The sequence below is a fragment of the Elephas maximus genome, chromosome 9 (assembly GCF_024166365.1).
Source record: "Elephas maximus indicus isolate mEleMax1 chromosome 9, mEleMax1 primary haplotype, whole genome shotgun sequence".
In the NCBI taxonomy this organism is placed as follows: Eukaryota; Metazoa; Chordata; class Mammalia; order Proboscidea; family Elephantidae; genus Elephas; species Elephas maximus.
Genome location: NC_064827.1, coordinates 71,294,239 through 71,313,601, shown reverse-complemented (window position 1 = coordinate 71,313,601; position 19,363 = coordinate 71,294,239). Strand labels below are relative to the sequence as shown.

At 49.4% G+C, this 19,363-nt stretch overlaps 1 protein-coding gene across 2 annotated transcripts in view; it reads right to left on the bottom strand.

The window, feature by feature from the left end:
- Positions 1-19,363, bottom strand: part of GSN (gelsolin) — a 69,546-nt gene that overhangs the window by 32,588 nt on the left and 17,595 nt on the right. The window contains exon 2 of one of the 2 annotated variants that reach the window (XM_049897233.1): positions 17,565-17,655. Coding sequence is in view for 1 of the 2 variants with exons in the window: in XM_049897231.1 (XP_049753188.1) it covers positions 5-133 (129 nt within the window). In the remaining variant the exon portion in view is untranslated. Of the gene's footprint in view, positions 1-4; positions 166-17,564; positions 17,656-19,363 lie in introns of those variants that run through there. The other variant, XM_049897231.1, reaches the window with a different exon arrangement.

Sequence of the window (19,363 nt, the reverse complement as noted above, 5' to 3'; positions counted from 1 at the left end):
TCACCCGCGGCTGGCGCGCCCGCGCCTGGACCGCTCGCCGCGGCGCTGTGGCCCCGCGAGCGGGCGGGGATAGCGCGCACAGCGCCAGGACCAGCGCGCAGAGCAGCGCGGACGCGGAGCCGTGTGGAGCCATGGCAGCGACTGCGGCAGAGAACCCAGGCGGCAGCCGCGGCCTCCCGGTCGCCAGCCATAAGTAGACTCCCGCCCATCCCGCCCAAGCCAGGAGACCGCCCCGCAGAGAGGGCGCGGGGCAGGGATGGGCCCCGCGGGCCCACGAAGGGGCGGGGATCTGGCTCCGATCTTAGAGACATCGGGGTTCCCACCGAGGCCGACACGACTGGGCGCGGCTGCCCCTGCACCCCAGCTAGGGGTGGAGACCAGCATAGGGCCCAGCGTTACAGCAGGCACTAACTCACTGCACACGGACAAGGCGCGTGCACGAATGTCCGGAGCCCAGCTCAACCTCCTCCTGCTGTGTGACCCACGCAAAGCCCCCTCCCTGTCCATGCCTAACCTCTAAAGCAAGAAAATGACATGATCAACACTTACTGAAGGCTTTCCAGTAACTGATGCCTCTTAACACCTTTACAGAGTGGGAATTATAGGCAGCCCCATTTTGCAGAGGAGAAAACTGAGCTTGGGGGCTGTCAAGGAACTTGCACACAACTAGTAAATGATACAGTCAGGATGTGAACCCAGGCGGTCAGTGTCTGGGGAGGACCCACATCTAAGGTAGCTCCAACTGTCCTCACCTGACTGGTGAAGCAGGGAAGGAAGAGTAGAGCACAACCCTCAGCCCCTGGAATGGGTGGCTCTTGCTACTTTCCTGAAGATGGCCTTTTTCTTTTTTAAAACGTTTATTTTTATCAAAAGTTAAAGTCAGTTATTGTACGAAGTTATTCTCTCAACCCCGTTTTCCTCTCCCCAGAGGCAACCCCTTCTAGCTGCCTCCTCTGGCTGATGTTTGCGGGATTTACCTCCATGTCTCTAAATAACAAGTTTGTATTGCTTCTCATAGGTGTTTTGGTTTGGTTTTCTGCTTTAGGCACATCTACTGACTCCCTGGGAAGGTGAGGCTTTAACTCTCTCCTCTCACTCCACACTCTGCGCTGAGCCCGCCACCCTCCCACCAGAGTCACAAGCCATTTGGGTAGAAGTCCTATTCAGACTCACCTAGGCCAGCTTCCCACCTCCACCAAGTCCTCTTTCCTCCCTGCCACCACTCTGCCTGCCCCAGCTACTCTATTTCTAGGATCTTGTTGCATCCTAGATCCTCCTCCTCCCTCTGCAGCCTGGTGCAGTGACAGGAAAGGGAATGAGAAGCTGTGAGACCTGGATTTTACTCCCACCTCCTCATCTTAGCTCTATGACTGTGTGCGCAATTTACTTCTTTCTATGCTTCAGTATCCTCATCTGCTAAGCAGGTATATAGTTGGTGAGGATTAAATGAGTGTGTGTTATGTGTGAAAATGGCCTGGCCTGCACCGAGGTTAATGGAGGCTTTCCTCCCCATCCTGGAAATCAATAGTAACCCATCCCAGCTCCTCCTGGAGCACAGCTTCTATCTAATCAGGCTGAAATTTGCCCTCTACCACCCACAACTTCCTCCCACTAAAAGGGGAATGTGGGTCAGATAAAGGGCTAAGGGAACACAGAAAGAAGGAGAAGACAATCCAGATTGTGGGATTACAGGAAGTCTTCCTGGAGACTTCCTGAGCCTTGAAGGATAGAGAGGGTTCTGACATACAGACATGGAGGAGAAAAGGGAAGGAAACACCATGGGCAAAGGGCAAGCAAGTGCAGGCCACATTCAGGTAATAAAGAGCATTCGGGTCTAAAACACAGAGGACAAGGGCAGATGAGGCTGGAGAGGGCAGCAGGGGCCTCAAGGTCCTTCAGGGCCACACTGAAGACTGTGAATTTATACTAGTGTCCATTGGGGGGCCATAGATGGCAGCCTGAGTTCTCTGTCCTGGTATGTTCCATCCTGGGTCCATGAGCCTGCAGTGGATCAACTCGGGCCTAAATTCAGAGAACTTCCTCCTGTCTCCAGCCATTCGGAGGATTAAAAAATCTCACAGCTCTCATACGCCCTTGATTGAAGCATGAACTGGTTTCCCCTCTCTGGATGCAAATTTGACTCTCTATCCAAATTTAAAAACACACAATGCAACAGTTCTATTTCCTACAGAATTACTTACAGACAAATACCAAGATATACGTGCAAGGAGGTTCACTGAAGCATTGTTTGAAGAAAACTGGAAAGGACCCAACGTTCTGGTTAAATAAATTATGAAGCCACCACACAATGGACCACTATGCAGCTGTGAAAAGAGACTGGACTAGATCTGATTGTGCCTGGCACATAGTAGGCACTCAGTACACATGAGAGATCCCCAAGTGCAAAAAAGGAAATTGTCAACAATGTGTATAGTATGACCCTCTCCTCTTTCTTGTAAGGGTGTATGTTCTTGCACACACCCCTAAAAAGTCAGAGAGGGTGGTAAGCTCTAAACTGTTTAAGCAGTTTGCTTGAAAGGAATAAAGGGGGAGAATTTCACCCTTCAAGTGTTTCTGTGGCTGCCTAGGGGCTGGGATAAGCTCCCAGATCACTGCAACCAGCAGGAGGGAACTTCTTGGGGGTGATGAGAAAGCTCTAATATTGGATTATGGTGGTGAATGCGCAATTGATTACATCTACTAAAAATCATAGAACTATATACTTACAGTGTGTGAACTTTTATGATAGGAAAATTATACCTTTTTTCTTTCATTGCTGTAGGATTTGAAACTGTTTACAGGTATGTATCCAATGTGGGGTTGTTTTATTGTTCAGTTTTTTAAATAAAACACTAAGCTGGACACAATACTTTGTAAAAATATACTTAAGGTGATGCCTATCATTAGACAATTTGGAAAATTCAAACAACTACAAGAAAAAAATTCCTCATTCCTTGTCATCCCAGCCTCCAGAGTAAACATGAACCAGCAGCCAGTCCAGCCAAGCAGCCCTTTCTTGAGGAGTGTGGCCCCGACCTGTCCAGTTGGTGATTAACAGAGGGCTTGGCATTGGCCCCCAGGGGTCACTGACTACCAGCCCAGGGTCACTGACCCCCATTAATGATCACAAAGGCCCTGCAGCTTTGCATGCCACATAGCTCTGGAGGCTGGCCTGGGCCCTGCCCTCTGGAAACCCTCATTTATGAGGCAGTTAGTCCCTACGTCTCTCTGAGCCTCCCAGGGCAGCTACCAGAAACCAGAGGAGGCGGCCTCATCTTCCTGTCCCTGGCCACAATGTACAAAAGGGCTTGGCTAGGCCTGGAAGACACCACCCTGTTCTTTTCTTTTCACCCCAAACACTGTTTCTTGATTTCCCAGGCAGCCAGCTGCTCATGGGAAGTGCTGTCTCAGAGCTTGTTTGTTTTCTGGCTCACTGCGTTCCTGGGGCCCTCCTGGGAACACCCATCCCTCTGGTCTAGGATTTTGCTAATTAGGACAATGGTCACTAAACAGAGAGGCCAGTTATAAAATCCAGGGAAACTAGACAGGGCCTCTGTGAGGTCTGAGGAGACCTGTGTTTGAGAATCCAGCAGATTCAGCTCCTGTGATCAGGGCCTCAGTTTCCCCATCTATAAAATGGGAAGAACGAATGGTACCTGGCTCATGAGCCAGTAAGGATATCCAAGGCCCCACACAACAGTAGAAGCTCCCAAAAGTTAGAACCCTTCTTCGTGAACAGAATCTGGCTTCTTTGGCCCAAAGATCTTAGTTCAGCACGTCCACACCAAGTGAGAACAGCGCGGTGGTATACGGAAAGGTTATGAATGTCACAGTGAGATTTCTGTGTTCAGGTCTGGGCTGTGTGACCTGGAGCAAGTTACTCCCCCTCTCTGAGCCTCAGATTACATATCTGTAAATAGGGGTAGTGATACCCAGCTGCAGGATTATTGGAAGACTTGGAGATACTATATGGGAATACAGTACAGCGTAGGATTTATTAGCGACAACATTCGTTTGTGAATCCCCTATTTTATAGACAATAACACCAAGAACAAGAGTGTGACTTCTCTGAGTCACACAGCCAGACCAAGAACCCAGGTATCTTGCTCCCAGCTCAGAGCAGAGACCTGGGTCTCTGTGACATGACAGGGGTCGGCCTCTGCCTGGGCCAAGTCCATCCTGGGTGTGGACAGCTATCAGGGGCAGTGGCCAGTAAGGCTTGGCTGAAGCCACCTCCAGGAGGCCAACTATCCCAGGGACTGCAGCCACTGGCCCTTTCCCAGCTTCCAGAGCCAACCCCAGCTGAAAGCCAGGGCAAGACACTGGGAGCGTGCCTGGACCTGCCACTTTCTGACCTCATGGCATGGAAGCAGTCAGATTTGGCCATGGGCGCAAGACCTCAACCTTCCTGCCAGCACCCACTTTAGCAGATTGTCTTCCATTCCCTGGGTGGGGTTTGTTCTGGGAGGCTGGGTGGGCCAGCAGCTGGAGCTGCAAATATCTGTGAACAGCTATCTCCTCCCGCACTCTGCAACCCACCCTGGAGAAGCCCTGGTACACACACAGATCAGCAGCAGGACAAAAAGGCCTGGTTGCAGGTCCTGGGACTGTAGAATCAGTGGAAGACCTGGAGAGACACAACCCCCACCTGCAAATCTCCTGGAGAAATGGGGAGCAGGCAGGGTCTACGATCTCCGAGCCAGAGTTAGAAGAAGCATGAGCAGCCACAGGAGGCAGCTTCCTGCTCCACAGAGGAAGGGCTTTTCATGAGGGGGAAAAACAAAATAAACAGCCTTCTGTGTGTGACCATGGAAAGAGATCCCATCAGAAAAACCTGGGTTTAAATTCCTGATCTACTACTTATTAGCTGTGTGGCCTAGAGCAAGTTGCTTCAGCTTTCTGAGCCTCAGTTTCCATATCTATAAAACGGATTATAACACTTGCTTCCTAGAGTTATTGTGAGAATTTAATAAGGCAAAATATGTCTGGGGCTTAGCACAGTACCTGGCACAGAGACTTATAAAGAAAGCTGCTATTATTGTGAGCTGGGTGGCTTGGGTAGGTTACTATCTCTCTGAGGCTCAATTTTCTCATCTGGAAAATAGGGGTACAAACGCTTTTTCTGGAAGGTAGTTGAGAGGATTAAAAGATTTAGGACCATGTCTTGCATAAAAAAAAATAAATAAAAGAGATGTCAAAAAAAAAAAAAAAATGCTGGCTTCCTTCCCCCTCTTCCTGAGAGATAACGAATTGCCCAGTGGTGGGCAAAAGGACCCAGGTGATAAGCATATCAGCCCATCTCTGAGGACCCTTCCAGGCCTGCGACTCCAGGATTTTAAAAAAAGCAGCAAAAGGCAAGCCATATTTGTGGAGCCGGCCAAGGTTCCCTCCTCCCGGTCTGAGGACCAAGCGCGGTCCTTCACAGGGATTTGGGTCTGAGGGGCTCCCAGGCCAGTTATTGTTATGATGGGGACAATGATGATAAAAAATAAGACAGCGATATGCGCCTCCAGATGCCGGCTGCAAATTAATCCCAGCTCTGTCCCCAAGCCAGAGCTGCTGCCTAGAGCCAAGACTTCCTCCGCGCTAGATTCTGGCAGGAAGCAGGAGCCCATCAGTCTGGATGTCAGTTTGGATTCTGCAGGCATAACTCCCTGAGAAAGTCAAAAGGGGCTGGCGCAGAGAAGGGGCGAGATATCACGGAATCCCTGAATGCGTTCCAGTCTCCCTGAGCTTGGGACCAAGTACAAAAATGACCAACTGGGTGAAGGGCGAGTGACATTCTGTCCAAGGGTATATGCAGCAATGTCCAAGGAGAGTTTGGACAGAGCTCAGACCTCTACCACTGAGGGACTCTGGGCAAGAGGCTCCTTCCTGGGAACTTCAACTTCCCTTTCTGTCACCCTTGAGGGCTACCTCTGTGTCTCTGCATCCAAAGTAGGGGAGGATGGATGGTTCCAACCAAGGCCTAGAGAAATAAGTGGCGGCTGGTGCCGGAAACAGGAAAGCATCTCAGGGGAGAGCCTCGAGAAAACACGTCAGGGCCAGCCTTGCTACCCACTCCCCTCCATGAGTCAGTCTCTCTTTATGATGCCCCTTCCCCTCTCCTCGGCACTTAGCCTATTCTTCCCCCACCCAAAAGAACAAAGGATCTGGAGTCACCATTTGATCCCAGCCCCAGCACTTACTACCTCTGAGTGACCCTAGGCAAGTTATTCAACCTCTCTGGGCCTCAATTCCTCATGTTGGGACTAGAGATGATGAATATTGTAATGAAATGTAGTCGGCACCATTCCTCAATTTACTAGTCCTCTTAAGTCTAGTGGCACTTTTAAAAATACTTTTCTCCTTTTAAAATAAACAGAGGTATAGTACTTAGTACTAGAATGCTTTTTTTTTTTTTTTTTTTTTTGGCCTTTCCCAGCTCATAGGGTAATAATAACCAGCCGGGAGAATTAACAAGATCGAGTATAAAGTACAGTGCCTGGCACACAGTAGGGATCCAGAGCACAGTGAGGTTATGGGTGCTACCTTTTCTCCCCAGGTGCACTACCAGCCTCACTTCCATCCAGGCACCTGCCCAATCACCAGCATTTTCCTCCAAGTACCCATCTCTCTGGGTGCTTCCAGAACACTCTGGAACATCCTTGGAGGCAAGGTCCAACCAGAGAGTCATCCCATGGGGACAGTGCATAAGGGCTGGGATCAGAGCTGAGATGCTCAGAGAAGACAGGACCCTCAGCTTCTCCCTCTCCCTACTTTCCACCCACCTCCTACCCCCACATCCCGGTCACTTCTATCCTTCAGTGCCCCCATCTTTTCCCTTCCTCACTGCCTCAGGCTCTCTCCTCACCCAGATCACTCTCTTAGAGAGTGCGGCATTCCCTGCTCAAGACCTTTCATGGCTCCCCCAGTGCGGACAGAAGGAAGTCAGGACTCCTAGGTTTGGCATTTAAGGCCCTCTCTGTCCTATAGGGTCGCTATGAGTTGGAATCGACTCGACAGCAGTGGGTGGGTATGATCTGGTGGAAACCCTGGTGGCACAGTGGTTAAGTGCTACGGCTGCTAACCAAAGGGTCGGCAGTTCAAATCTGCCAGGCCCTCCTTGGAAACTGTATGGGGCAGTTCTACTCTGTCCTATAGGGTCGCTATGTGTCGGAATCGGTTTTTTTGGTTATGATCTGGTGAGGAGCCCTGATGCACAGTGGTTAAGTGCTCAGTGGCTAATCAAAGGGTTGATGGTTGAAATCCACCAGCCGGTCTGTGGGGAAAGATGTGGCAGTCAGCTTCCATAAAGACTACAGCCTTGGAAATCCTATGGGGCAGTTCAACTGTGTTCTGTAAGGTCGCTGTAAGTCAGAATTGACTCGACAGCCAGGGGTTTGGTTCGGGGTTTATGATCTGGCGCCCACGACATGCCCTTGCAGCCTCACCTCCCGCTGACCCCCCAGGAACATCCTCTGCTCCATCTAACCTGTCCTCTTTACAACCTCAGTTTCTGTCTCCACTCACGACAAAATGGAAAGATCCCTGGGCCAGGAATAGTGGTGTCACTAGGGGAAACAGCGTACAGACCACATGGGGTAAACAGTGTCAGAGGGGGTGACACCAAAATGACTGTCTATAACACTTTTGTGCAGTGTTTAAGCAGAAATTTATTATTTTTTAAAAAATTTTTGTTATTGTACTTTAGATAGAGATTTCCAGAACAAACTGCTTCTCATTAAACAGTACACATATTGATTCATGACATTGGTTACCAACTCCAGGAAGTGTCAACACTCTTCCTTCTCAACCTTGGGTTCCCTATTACCAGCTTTCCCATCTCCTCCTGCCTTCTAGTCCTTGCCCCTGGGCTGCTGTGTCCCTTTAGTCTCGTTTTGTGTTTAAGGGCCTGTCTAATCTTTGGCTGAAGGGTGAATCTCAGGAGTGACTTCTTTACTGACCTGATGAGATGTCTGGGGGCCATACTCTCAGGGTTTCTCCAGTCTCTGTCAGGCCAGTAAGTCTGGTCTTTTTTTGTGAGTTAGAATTTTGTTCTACATTTTTTTTCAGCTCTGTCTGGGACCCTCTATTATGATCCCTGTAAGAGTATCAGTGGTGATAGCCAGGCACCATCTGGTTGTACTGGACTCAGTCTGGTGGAAGCTATGGTAGCTTTGGACTAATCTTTGCCTGTGTCTTTGGTTTTCTTCATTTTCCCTTGCTCCCGAATGGGTGAGATCAGTGGAGTATCTTCGATGGCCACTCACAAGATTTTAAGACCCCAGATGCTACTCACCAAAGTAAAATTTTATTTTTTTTTAATAAAAATACCCCTATAGTTAGTTATAACAACGAAAACATTTTTCATAAGCTAAGCTTACATGCATCAATATACCTACAAGGCTAAAACCCTATGCTAATTTACTTTTTCAATCTTCTAATGAGCTGCCAGAAACCCTGGTGGTGTAGTGGTTAAGTGCTACAACTGCTGACCAAAAGGTCGGCAGTTCCAATCCACCAGGCGCTCCTTGGAAACTCTACAGGGCAGTTCTACTCTGTCCTATAGTGTCGCTATGAGTCGGAATCCACTCGATGGCAGTGGGTTTGGTTTTGGTTAATTACCCAGATAGCCAATGACGCTTTGAATCACGTGGTTTCACCCGCACACACTGCAAGCACCCGCTGTTGTTTTCATTGCTGCCAATGCTTTTATTGTCACTGATTTTGTCAAATTTTCTGGTGTTTTAGCTACAATATCGTGGTAATTATTATTTGTGAACCTATGTCAATAACTTTGCGAATGAAGTAGTAATTAAAGGAAAAGGAGAAAAATTAAAAAAAGGCTTCAGTTCAGTTACTAATAATGCTGTAACTAAATGTTGGAATTCAGTGTAGAAAGATTTTACAAAACAATTTTGTTGTTAGTATTCATATAATCCAAGAAATATTACATTTAAGCAATTTATGGCTATATTTAATTACATATTATTCTATAATTAAAATTGATAATAACATTACTAAGGATTCTGTATGGTCTAGCATGGGAGGAGATTCATGAAGGGCAGGGGGAGTGACACCATGAGTTACTGCACTGGGTGACACCAATCCTAGTGCACCACTGGCCAAGAATAAGGAGACCTGAGGTCTAACAGGGGCTTTGCCTCTGACCCTCCATGTGACCTTGCAAAAACTCTATGCCTTTCTGAGCCTCGGTCTCCTGTCAGGGTAGCAGGGCTCTTGTATAGATGAGACAAGATGAAGCAGTGAGTGCTGGTGTCATAGGGCTCAAGAAATATTAGCCCCCACTCCACTGCTCCCTCCCCTGCACCTCTACCCCCCTGCAACAGCAGCTGTGAACAATCTGCTTCCTCAGCCTCAACAACACTACAGGCTCTCTTGCTCTCTCCCCTCAGCCTCGGAATGCAGACACACTCCCAGCCAGCAGCAGCAACCAGAGAGGAGAGCGGGGGTGGGGGGTGGGGACAGCTTAGAGGAAAATTACCCGGCACTGGTCCCAGCCAACACCAGTGCTCACAGCTGCTGCTGAGGGAGGGGATCTGGGGGTCTGGCAGGCCCTTCCTGAGCCATGGACTTGGCCCCAAGCCTTGACCCCTGTCTGAGCCGGTGGGATGGGTGGGGGGCGCTCGGGCCTCACCACTCCCCTGGGACACTCCCACTCTTTGGCATCCAAAGGGACAGGGAGGAGGAAAAAAAACAGACAGGCCTTTGTGGAGAGGAGAAAACTGACTCCTGCCGCTGCTTGCTGGGGCTCAGGTACTGACATGGGTAGGGGATCCCAGATGAAAAAGGGTTCCACTGTGGCCCAGAGCCCCAGTTGCCACATCTCAAGTCCCATACCCTGGATACCATGTCCTGGCATCATATACTTTGTACCATGCCCAGTGTCACATGTACCATGCTTTCAATGTCATGTCCCAGGCCCTTGTTCTTCATACATTGTCCTGTGTGTGTAACTTGTAGCATGTACCACAGCACATAAGGATCAAGTTCCATGTACTGTGTCCCATGTCTCCTTGGGCCAAGTCTGTTGCATGACATACTCTGTACTATGTACCATCTTTTAAATCCAACGCCCATTGTACTAGGTCTTGTCCCTTGGTGTTGTGTGCCATAAACCTAGTCCTGGGTCCATGAGCTGTGTCCCTTGCTCCATGATTCCTATTCTGGGGGAGGGGACAGTGTAGTCTGTTGGTTAAGGAGGGCAGGCTCTGGGACAGACTCCCAGCCCTACCAATTATTACCTATGTGACCTTGAAAAAGTTACTTTCCTTCTTAGTGCCTCAGTTTCTTCAGCTATAAAATGGGAATTGTATTAACACCCACCTAAGAGAGACAATGCATTTAAGGTGCTTAGCCCAGTGCCCAGACATTCGCTCCTACTACTCTGCCCTATCGGGTCGTTATGAGTCGAAATCAACTCAATGGTGGTGAGTTTTGGTTTTACTGCTACTGTGCCTGGGTATCTGTGTCATGTCCTGTTTTCTTTGTACTAGGCTCCCTCATCCCTGGCTCGTACTGTTCTTCAGATGTTGTTGTTGTTGTGTGCTCTTGAGTCAATTCTGACTCAGAGCAACCCTCTAGGACAGAGTAGAACTGTCTCTCACCAAGGCTGAAATCTTTACAGGATCAGATTGCCAGGTCTTTTCTCCCTCAGAGTGGCTCATAAGTTTGAACCACTTACCATTTGGTTAGCAGCCAAGTACTTAACCATTGCACCACCAGGGCCCCGTGTACACCTTAGTGAAATACAAACAACAACCCACAAGGAAAGTATGATTATTGCCCCCACCCCTACAGAGGAAAAATCCAAGGTTAGAAAAAAAAAAAAAAAAAGGTTTAGAGAGGGGCAAAAATTTGTAGATGGTCACAAGGCTAGATAGGGTGAAATCGGGAGCTGAACACAGGTCTGGGCACCCAAGGAGACAGACAGCATATTAGTGGTTGTGGGGGTGGGGGTAGGGGTGGGGCAGGGATCGACTGCAAACAGGCACAAGGGAGTTTTGAGGGGTGATAAAAATGTTCTAAAACTGGATTGTGGCAATGGTTGTACAACTCTGTAAATTTACTGAAAACCACTGAAATAATTTTATGGCATGTAAATTAGGCTTCAATAAAGCTTTTTTTTTTTTTTTTTTTTTTAAAGCCAATGCATGTCCCATGCACCATCCTGCAAGAATGGAGCAAGAGAAGTGTGCTCTCCTTCAGGGCAGATGTCCAAGCAGAGGCTGAGTAAACACTTACTGGCCCAGTTGGGAGTAGCCCTGAACCACGTGGCTCCCAAACACCTCTGCAGGCCAGGTGAGTGTCGGAATCACATGGTGAGTTTCAGAAAATTATAGATTCCCAGGCCCAACCCCTACCTTCCAAGTCTACATGGCTGGGGTGGGGCCCAGGAACCTGTGGTTCTAAGGCTGAGCCAGGACTGGGAACCACTCACCAACATCCTTCTTCACACGTGTGGAAACCGAGGCCAGGCAGGGCAAGGGGCCTGTCAGACCCATAGGCAGGCAGGCCACAGGAAGGGGAGCCAGGGCTAGAACTGGGGCCCCTCTCCCCCTCCCTCCTCTCCTTTCTCTCTTCCTGCTTCCACATTCCTCCCCCAGCCCTCAGCCTCCTGGTGACTCAAGGGCTCTGAGTCATCAGTGGCACCACAGAGGAAAACTTCTTGGGAAAAACAATACCCAGACAAAGCTTCCCCCAACCAGGGAAACAGAATAGGCCCAGGAGGGCCCCACCCAGCCTGCCCAGGGGCTAAGAGAGGGAGGGGAGGGGAGCAGGGGTCGGAGTCCAAGACCAGAACCCCCAAGGCCTGGTTTCTCTCCTCTTGGGGGGATGGTCAGGGAGGAGGAGCACTTAAGCGGGTTTCCCTGCCTGTAAACAACACCTGCTATTGCCATAGAAGCTCATTACGGAGCAGGCAACATGGTAAGTACATTATAAGCATTGCCTTGTTGAACCCTCCCCAAAACACATGGCTGGCACCATTCCCACTTTATAGATGGGGAAACTGAGGCTCAGAGAGGTTCAGCCAAGGTTACACAGCTAGGAAATACAGAGCAGGGACTGATTCCAGTCCCTACTACCATACTTCAGAGACTTGCTCTCCCTCCTACACACCTTCTTCTAAAAATACCTAATGTTTAACAGCATGAAGATTACATCTCATCCAACATGTAAAGTGAACGGCCCCAGGAGGTGCTCAGTCACGAGTGCTTTTCTGCTTTCTTTCCTCCTCTGTGTCAGGCCTAGTGGCTGTGGTCAGTGGGAGCACAAAGCAGGGAGCAGGAAAGGCCTGGCGGAGCCACAAAGGAGGATCATTTGTGCAGAATCAAGAGGGATGAATGGAGCTCTGTCTGTGGGAGAAGTGGGAAACTGGCAGGCCAGGGGAGGGAGCAGGAGGAGCAAGGGCTCAGAGGTGTGGCCGCACAGGGAAATGCAAGCAGTTTGGAGAGGTAGGTGGGGCTGGGATTTGAGACAGTGGGCATCAGAGTGGTTCTGCCTGACCTGAGGCCGTGGAGGATTTTTAGGCAGGGAGAGAATAGGATGAAAACTGGATTGATCTCTGCAGAAGGCCCAGCTGGCAGCTGAACAGGGAGTCAGGAGTGGGTACTCCCGTAAGGTCTCCCTGGCACCCCTCGTCTGAGCAGGCTGTGAGGCTCACCCCAGGCCCCTTGTTACTCACCCATGGCTCAGAATCCTCCCCCAGGGCCTCTTCCTCAGCCATGGCTGCCTGTGTAGAGCAAGGATGGCCTCTCCTTATCCATGCCAATCTAATCACATTACCCTATAAATAGGACGTTGTGGCTGAGTCTGAAATAGCTGTGCAGGGCCCACAGGGATCACAGGCACGCACAGTGGTGGAACTGGTCCTTCTCAGCACAATTAAAAACCAAAACTTCCTCAGGAAGCCTTTGTTCACGCTCTGCTTCACTTTCTTAAGTAAGAAGCAGCAGGCTGGGGATAGGAACAGCCCTGTTGCCTGCTGATTGTTAGGGGTCTGATGGCCTGACCCTGGGCAAGCCGCTATCTCTCTCTGGGCCTCGGTTTCCCCACCTGTAAACTAGGGAGGCTGGATGCGATGCTCCTGAGGCTCTTCTAACCAGAACGCTCCCTGGAGTTGTCTGTGGGGAGCCTCTGCCTCCAAAATGCCCATTCCATTGTTACTCCTCCCCAAGTCGATAATTTTTTAAATTATCAGCACTTTAAAAATTAGAGATGCAATAGATATTTGAGACAGGGAGAAGAGAACAGGTCCAAGCACTGTCACTGAAGGGCTGGGTGACCTTGGATGAGTTACTGTCCCTCTCTGGACCTCGAATCCTTGGCCATAAAACAAAGGTATTAGAAGCTAGTCTGCAAAAGCTACATACTGTGTGATTCCAACTGTATGACATTCTGGAAAAAGCAACCCTATAAAAAAAACCCTATAGAGACAGTAAAAAGATCAGTGGTTGCCAGGGGTTCAGAGGAGGGGTAGGAACAGCATTAAGCATTTTTAGGGCAGCAAAACTATCCCATATGATATTCTATATGATACTGTAACAGTGGATAGGTGACATTATTCATTTGTCAAAACCTATAGGACTGTACAATACACAGACTGAATATTAACATAAACTATGGACTTTATGTTAATATTGTCTGTAGTAACAATATTGGCTCATTAATTGTAACAAATGTAAGATAACCCATTGCCATCAAGCCTATTCTGACTCATAACGACCCTACAGGGCAGAGTAGAACTACCCCCATAGAGTTTCCAAGGAGCGCCTGGCATATTTGAACTGCCAACCCTTTGGTTAGCAGTGGTAGCACTTGACCACTACACCACCAGGGTTTCCAAATGTAAGATAGGAATACAAAAAAACAAAACCCATTGCCATCAAGTCAGTTCCGACTCATGACAAATAGTGACCCTGTAGGACAGAGTAGAATTGCCCCATACGGTTTCCGAGGTTGTAATCTTTATGGAAGCGGACTGCCACATCTTTCTCCCATGGAGCAGCTGGTGGGTTAGCAGCCAAGTGCTGGGGCTGCTAGAGATTGCCCATTTCTAGTTCAGACTACAGACTTACTGCTCTGAGAAGGACTCACCAAGGGGCAGGTTATGAAATAGACTGGGGCCACTACTAATCCATAGGGAAATAAATGAATAACAGGTACCTCTGGCAATGGAGTTATCACCATGTAACAGGCACAGGGAAATCCTGGTGGTGTAGTAGTTAAGTGCTACCGCCACTAACCAAGAGGTCGGCAGTTCGAATCCACCAGGCACTCCTTGGAAACTATGGGGGCAGTTCTACTCTGTCCCTTAGGGTCGCTATGAGTTGGAATCAACTCAACGGCAGTGGGTTTGGTTTGGTTATCAGGCACATGTTAACAACTTGCTTGCTCCTTATCACTGAATCCTCAATGACCTATTATTACCTCTAGTTCACATAAGGAAACTGAGGCTGAGGGGGGTTAAAGGACTTATCAAGGGGCACCTACTAAGTCAGGGGCAGAGTACCACTTCAGGCTCAGACCCTCTGGAGCCATGGTTAACCACTCCCTGGTGCTGCAGTGAAACAGTGCTAGGTGGCTCAGTGGGCCAGGCCAGTCAGAGAAACAACCCAACAAGGGCATGTAGCAGAGGGAGAACACAAGGGGAGGGAAGTGACCAGGCTTCATTCTCTCCAACCAGCATCCAGTGTCCTCACTGTTCTGAAATCCCATTTATCAAGTCTCTCCTCAGCTCAAGACCTGTCCATGACTCCCTGGCACCCACTGGATCAAGACCTGCCATTCAAGGCCTCTCGCAACCCAACTCTCTCCCTCATCTCTGCCTACTCCCCACTTGAGCCCCTAGCTGCACTATTGATTATTCCCCAACCAGAGCAGACCCTTTCACCTGACAAGCCTTTGCACACACCAGCCCCACCCCCTTGCCTGGAGTGCCTGACTACCCCTTCTCAGCCAAGTGTGTGCCTCCTCACGAGTCAAGCCCCGAAAGCCCTCCCTGACTCCCTGAGCCCCCTGGCACTTGTCACAATATGCTTTAAGCCTCCACCACCATGTCTCTTTCCAGATTAGAGTGGAATCTCCAAGGGTGGGTCAGTGTCTGAGTCATCTTCCCTCTCCAGTGCAGAAGCTTAGCAAGGGTTGGCAGGATAAGTGAAAACATGCAAAGAGCCCAGAGAGGCCTTCAGCAGAGAGAATGTCAGGAAAGGGCACATTCCCAGGACTTCCCAACACCAAGCCTCCAGCTGAGACACAGGGGCAAGACACCACAGTGTGGAAAAACCAAAAACTACACCCTCAGAGCTTATCAGAATGGAACGTGGTGTCTATCTCTTTCACGAGTTCTGATCATGGAATCTGGGCAAGTCTCCCTCCTGTTTTAAAACTTCCTGTGGACCCCACTGATCTGGAAGAAACGCCAAACTCTAAATGAGGCTCCCAAGGACCCGCACAACTGAGTTGCCACCTAGTCTCCAGCTTATTCTCATACCATACTCCCCTTCTCTTCAGTTCCTCAGTAGCGTCACACACTCCACACTACACACGTTCCATCCTCCATCCTGCCTCGGAGCCTTTGCCCATACTGTTCCTTTGCCTGGGGGGCTCCTCCTTTCCCTGCTCACAGAGACACCTTCCAGTCCCTCTTCAGGTCTCCCAGCTTGACCTGATCTGTCCAGACAAGGCCCCATCCCATATGCCCTCATAACCCCTGACCATTTCCTTCATAGCTGAAGAAAGGATTAATCAGTTATACGTGCAATGATTTACTGTGTATCTCCTTTACAAGACTGAAAGACCAATGAGGGTTGGGGGTCTGTCTTATTCATTGCTGATTCTCCAACACCCAGCTCAGGCCAAACAAATGCACGAATGAATGAACGAACCTGTATGTGTAATTCAAGACAAGAAAGTGATCAGAATCCTGGTGAACCTTTGAGGGAGAAAAACAGAATCCAGAGAATGGCCTAAGGAGGAATAGACAGAGAGGCAGGAGATAAACCAGACACGGCAGCCTCTTAGAAGCAAAAAGAAGAGAGAGCTTCTAGAAGGAGAAGGTATCCAACGCTCCAGAGAGGTGGTACGTGGAGACCTGAGAAAACACCACTGAATTTGGCAACTAGGAGGTCACTGGGGTCCACTTGGTTGAACCCAAGTTCAGTGAAGGTAGGGGTGAGGAAGGCCACACTACAAGGGGTAGAGGAGTGAAGAGGGTAATGAAGCTAAGCTCTTATTCAAAAGGTACTCTGCTGGGCCCATGCCAGCCTGGCCCTGCAGAAGGGGAAAAAGCAGAAGACAAGGTCCCCATGTTGCTGTTACAAAAGTCAACAGGGCTGCTTTTTGGTGACATAACTTTGAAGCAATTCAGCTTCTGGAGTTGTCAGGGTGCTGTCTCAAAAGCAGGAGAATTTGAACCAAGACACTACCCTCAATCTCTCCTACCTGGCAGCATCAGGACTGCCCCTCTGTCAGCTGAACCCCTGGGCAACAGCTGAAGTGGGACAAGCTCCCCACCCCCAGACCCAGCAGGTAGGCATTCTAGGGATCCCTGGCTTTATGGACAAAGCACTGTGGCAACGATTATCTTAGCTTTGGGAAAGAGGAACAGCTCTGACTGTGGTCAGCTTGTGTCAGCTGGGCAGGCAACAGATGAGGAAGTCCTGCATGGGTTTGGCCCTTCTCCTTTTGGCAACCAAGGGTGATATCAGGAGCTCGAGGGGTGTTTTCCAATCTGTATTCACAATTGCTAATTAGAAATTCACTTCTGTTCTAGGGTTGGAAGCTGGTGAGTCCCCTAGTAGTGATCCTTCCTATCTCACAGCTCGCAAAGCCCTTTGGTATGCATGAGCTTGTTCAATCCTCAAGACAACTTTGTGGGGTGGGTGGGTGGGGGGAGAAACTAATGCACCTATTTTACAGGTGGGGAAACCGAGGCCTGAGCTGGGATGGGAACCCAGGTCCCCTGGTTTCCAGAACAAGACTCTATACTCCACCCCCTGCTTCTCAGCCTACTTCGCTAGATTACCTTTAAATCTGATAGCCAGATGGGTCTCACCCTGCCAGGTGTCCCCAGGTGAGTGTGACTCATTCACCTTCCCCATGACTCACACTCCTCAGGTACTCCTCCTATGGTCAACAAGCCAGAGACTGGGCAGCCAGGTATACCCCAGCTTTCCTCACCTCTCCAAAGTCTCCAGGAAGAGTTCTTGTACCTGCTCCCCCTGGAGAATCTACCCATCCTCAGAAGAGCTAACAGATCTCAAGGTAGAGCAACTTTCCTAAAGTCACACAGCAAGCAAGCAGCAGAGACAGGCATCTGGGCGCCCAGCCCAGTCTTGACTCCTCACCACAGATCCCCCTTGCCTGGCCTCCCTCTCAAGGATGGGTGATGAGCAAATAAGGTAACGACAGAAATGTACTCAAAGCCTTATTAGGAAAACCTCAGGGACTTCCTTTGAAACCACCTCTGCCATTCGCGACTACTTCCACTGTCTCCTCCAGGTCCCCAGGGCAGTCAGGACTGGGTTTCAGAGGACAGATGTCTGCATTGTTCTACCTACCTCACAGCGTTGTGCAGGTGAAAGAATGCTCCCTGGGAAGGTGCCTGGACCAAGGCTGGAGCTCTGAACGGAGGGGAGTTTTCAGCACCACCTGCAAACAAGGGCCCAAGAATCTCAGCATCAGACAGTTAAAGATGATCTGGTCAAATCCCCATTTGATGTTTCAACTCCTTTGCTCCCCTACCAAGGGTCACATGCCCCTACTTGCACACCTTCAGCAATGAGGCATTCACTTCCTGCCAAGGCTGCAAGGCTGTCCATTTGACAATTTGGCTGGTTAGAAGAATTGTCCCTGGGATGTGCTAAAATCTCTCTCCCTACGCCTTGTACCTGCTGGTCCTAGTTCTGCCTTCTGAGGTTACACAGAACAGGCCTATTCTCTCTGCTTCCCAATGGCTCCTTAGAGACTTGAAGACGGTGATCACAGCCCCCTCAAGTCTTCTCTTCTACAAGTTGTGCACTTCCATTTCTCTATCTCTTCCTCAGATCAGGGCATCCAATTCCCTCACCCCGTCCCCTGATGGGCTCCAGATTAACCCTGTCTCTATTGGCAGTTGAAAGACCCAGCATTAGACATTCAGAAGAGCTCTAACCAGGGCAGGGTCAGCAGGACTCTCACCTCCATCATTATAGATATCATGCCTCTATTAATGCAGCCTAAAATCCTTTTAGCATTTAAGGCAGCCCCGCTGCATAGCTGAATTTAGCTTTCAGTCAACTACAGAGCTGTAGTTCAGGACTTTGGAGTTAGACAAACCGACTCCTCACTTCACTAACTCTATAAATTGAGCAAATTATTTCACCTCTGTGAGCCTCAGTTTCCTGCTCTATAAAAGAGGGAGAGTGTTAGAACCTATCCCACAGGTCATTGTGAGAATTAAGTGATATAAAGTATATCAAGAGTATTGCACAGTACACATGCTTACTATGATTATAACTCTGATTATCAATAATTACAACTCTAAGTCTTTTGCCTATAAATTGTATTTTTCACACCCTGTACTGGTGCAGTCTGGGGACCCAACTGTCTACATGCCGTATCCCTACCTCTATGCGGCACTGGGTTGGTGGGTGGAGATGCCTAAGCATTGCTCTATTATAGCACTGATCAACACTGTATTATAACTGTCTTGTGACGTGTCTTTCTCTTCCACCAGACTGCAAGCTCCATGGAGGCAAAGAGGCTATCTGCTTTACCTCTGAGACTTCAGCTCCAGCACAGGGCCTGGCGAACAGCAGGGTCAGTGGGTGTATGTTAGATGAGTAAATGGACCATTCAACATTGGTCCCACAGTGGATTGGGCAGCTCAGCCCTCCAGCTCCCAGACTTTCAGAGACAACCTTGATCTCCACCCTTCTCCACCATCCAAAGTGCCAAGCATCTACATTCAGAAGAGTAGCTGAGCAAGCCAGCTTCTGCCTTGGGAGAAACTGAAAAATTTCTCCAAGCCAAGGAAAGAATCCAAGATCCGAAAAGCAGTGGATCCCCATAGCCTCCTGGGAATCCAGACACAATGAGCCCTGTTCTCAGTCCAACAGTAAATGGTCCAGACATTCCTGGTGGATGTCTGCAGTGTGAGTGACACTGGTGCCTGGCAGGGGGTCTGGGGTCAGCATACCCAAAACTGGAGAGGTTGGTGTTTGTCTGGGCCCCAGGACCCTGGTGCTAAATGCTAACTCTGTGGGCCTTCCTCAAAGAGTTCCACACAAACTTCCTGGTTTTGTGGGATAATTCAAAGCAGAGCTGGGTTTTATTGTTTCTGCAAACGACTAACTACTTCCCACTTTCTGTTAAGTCT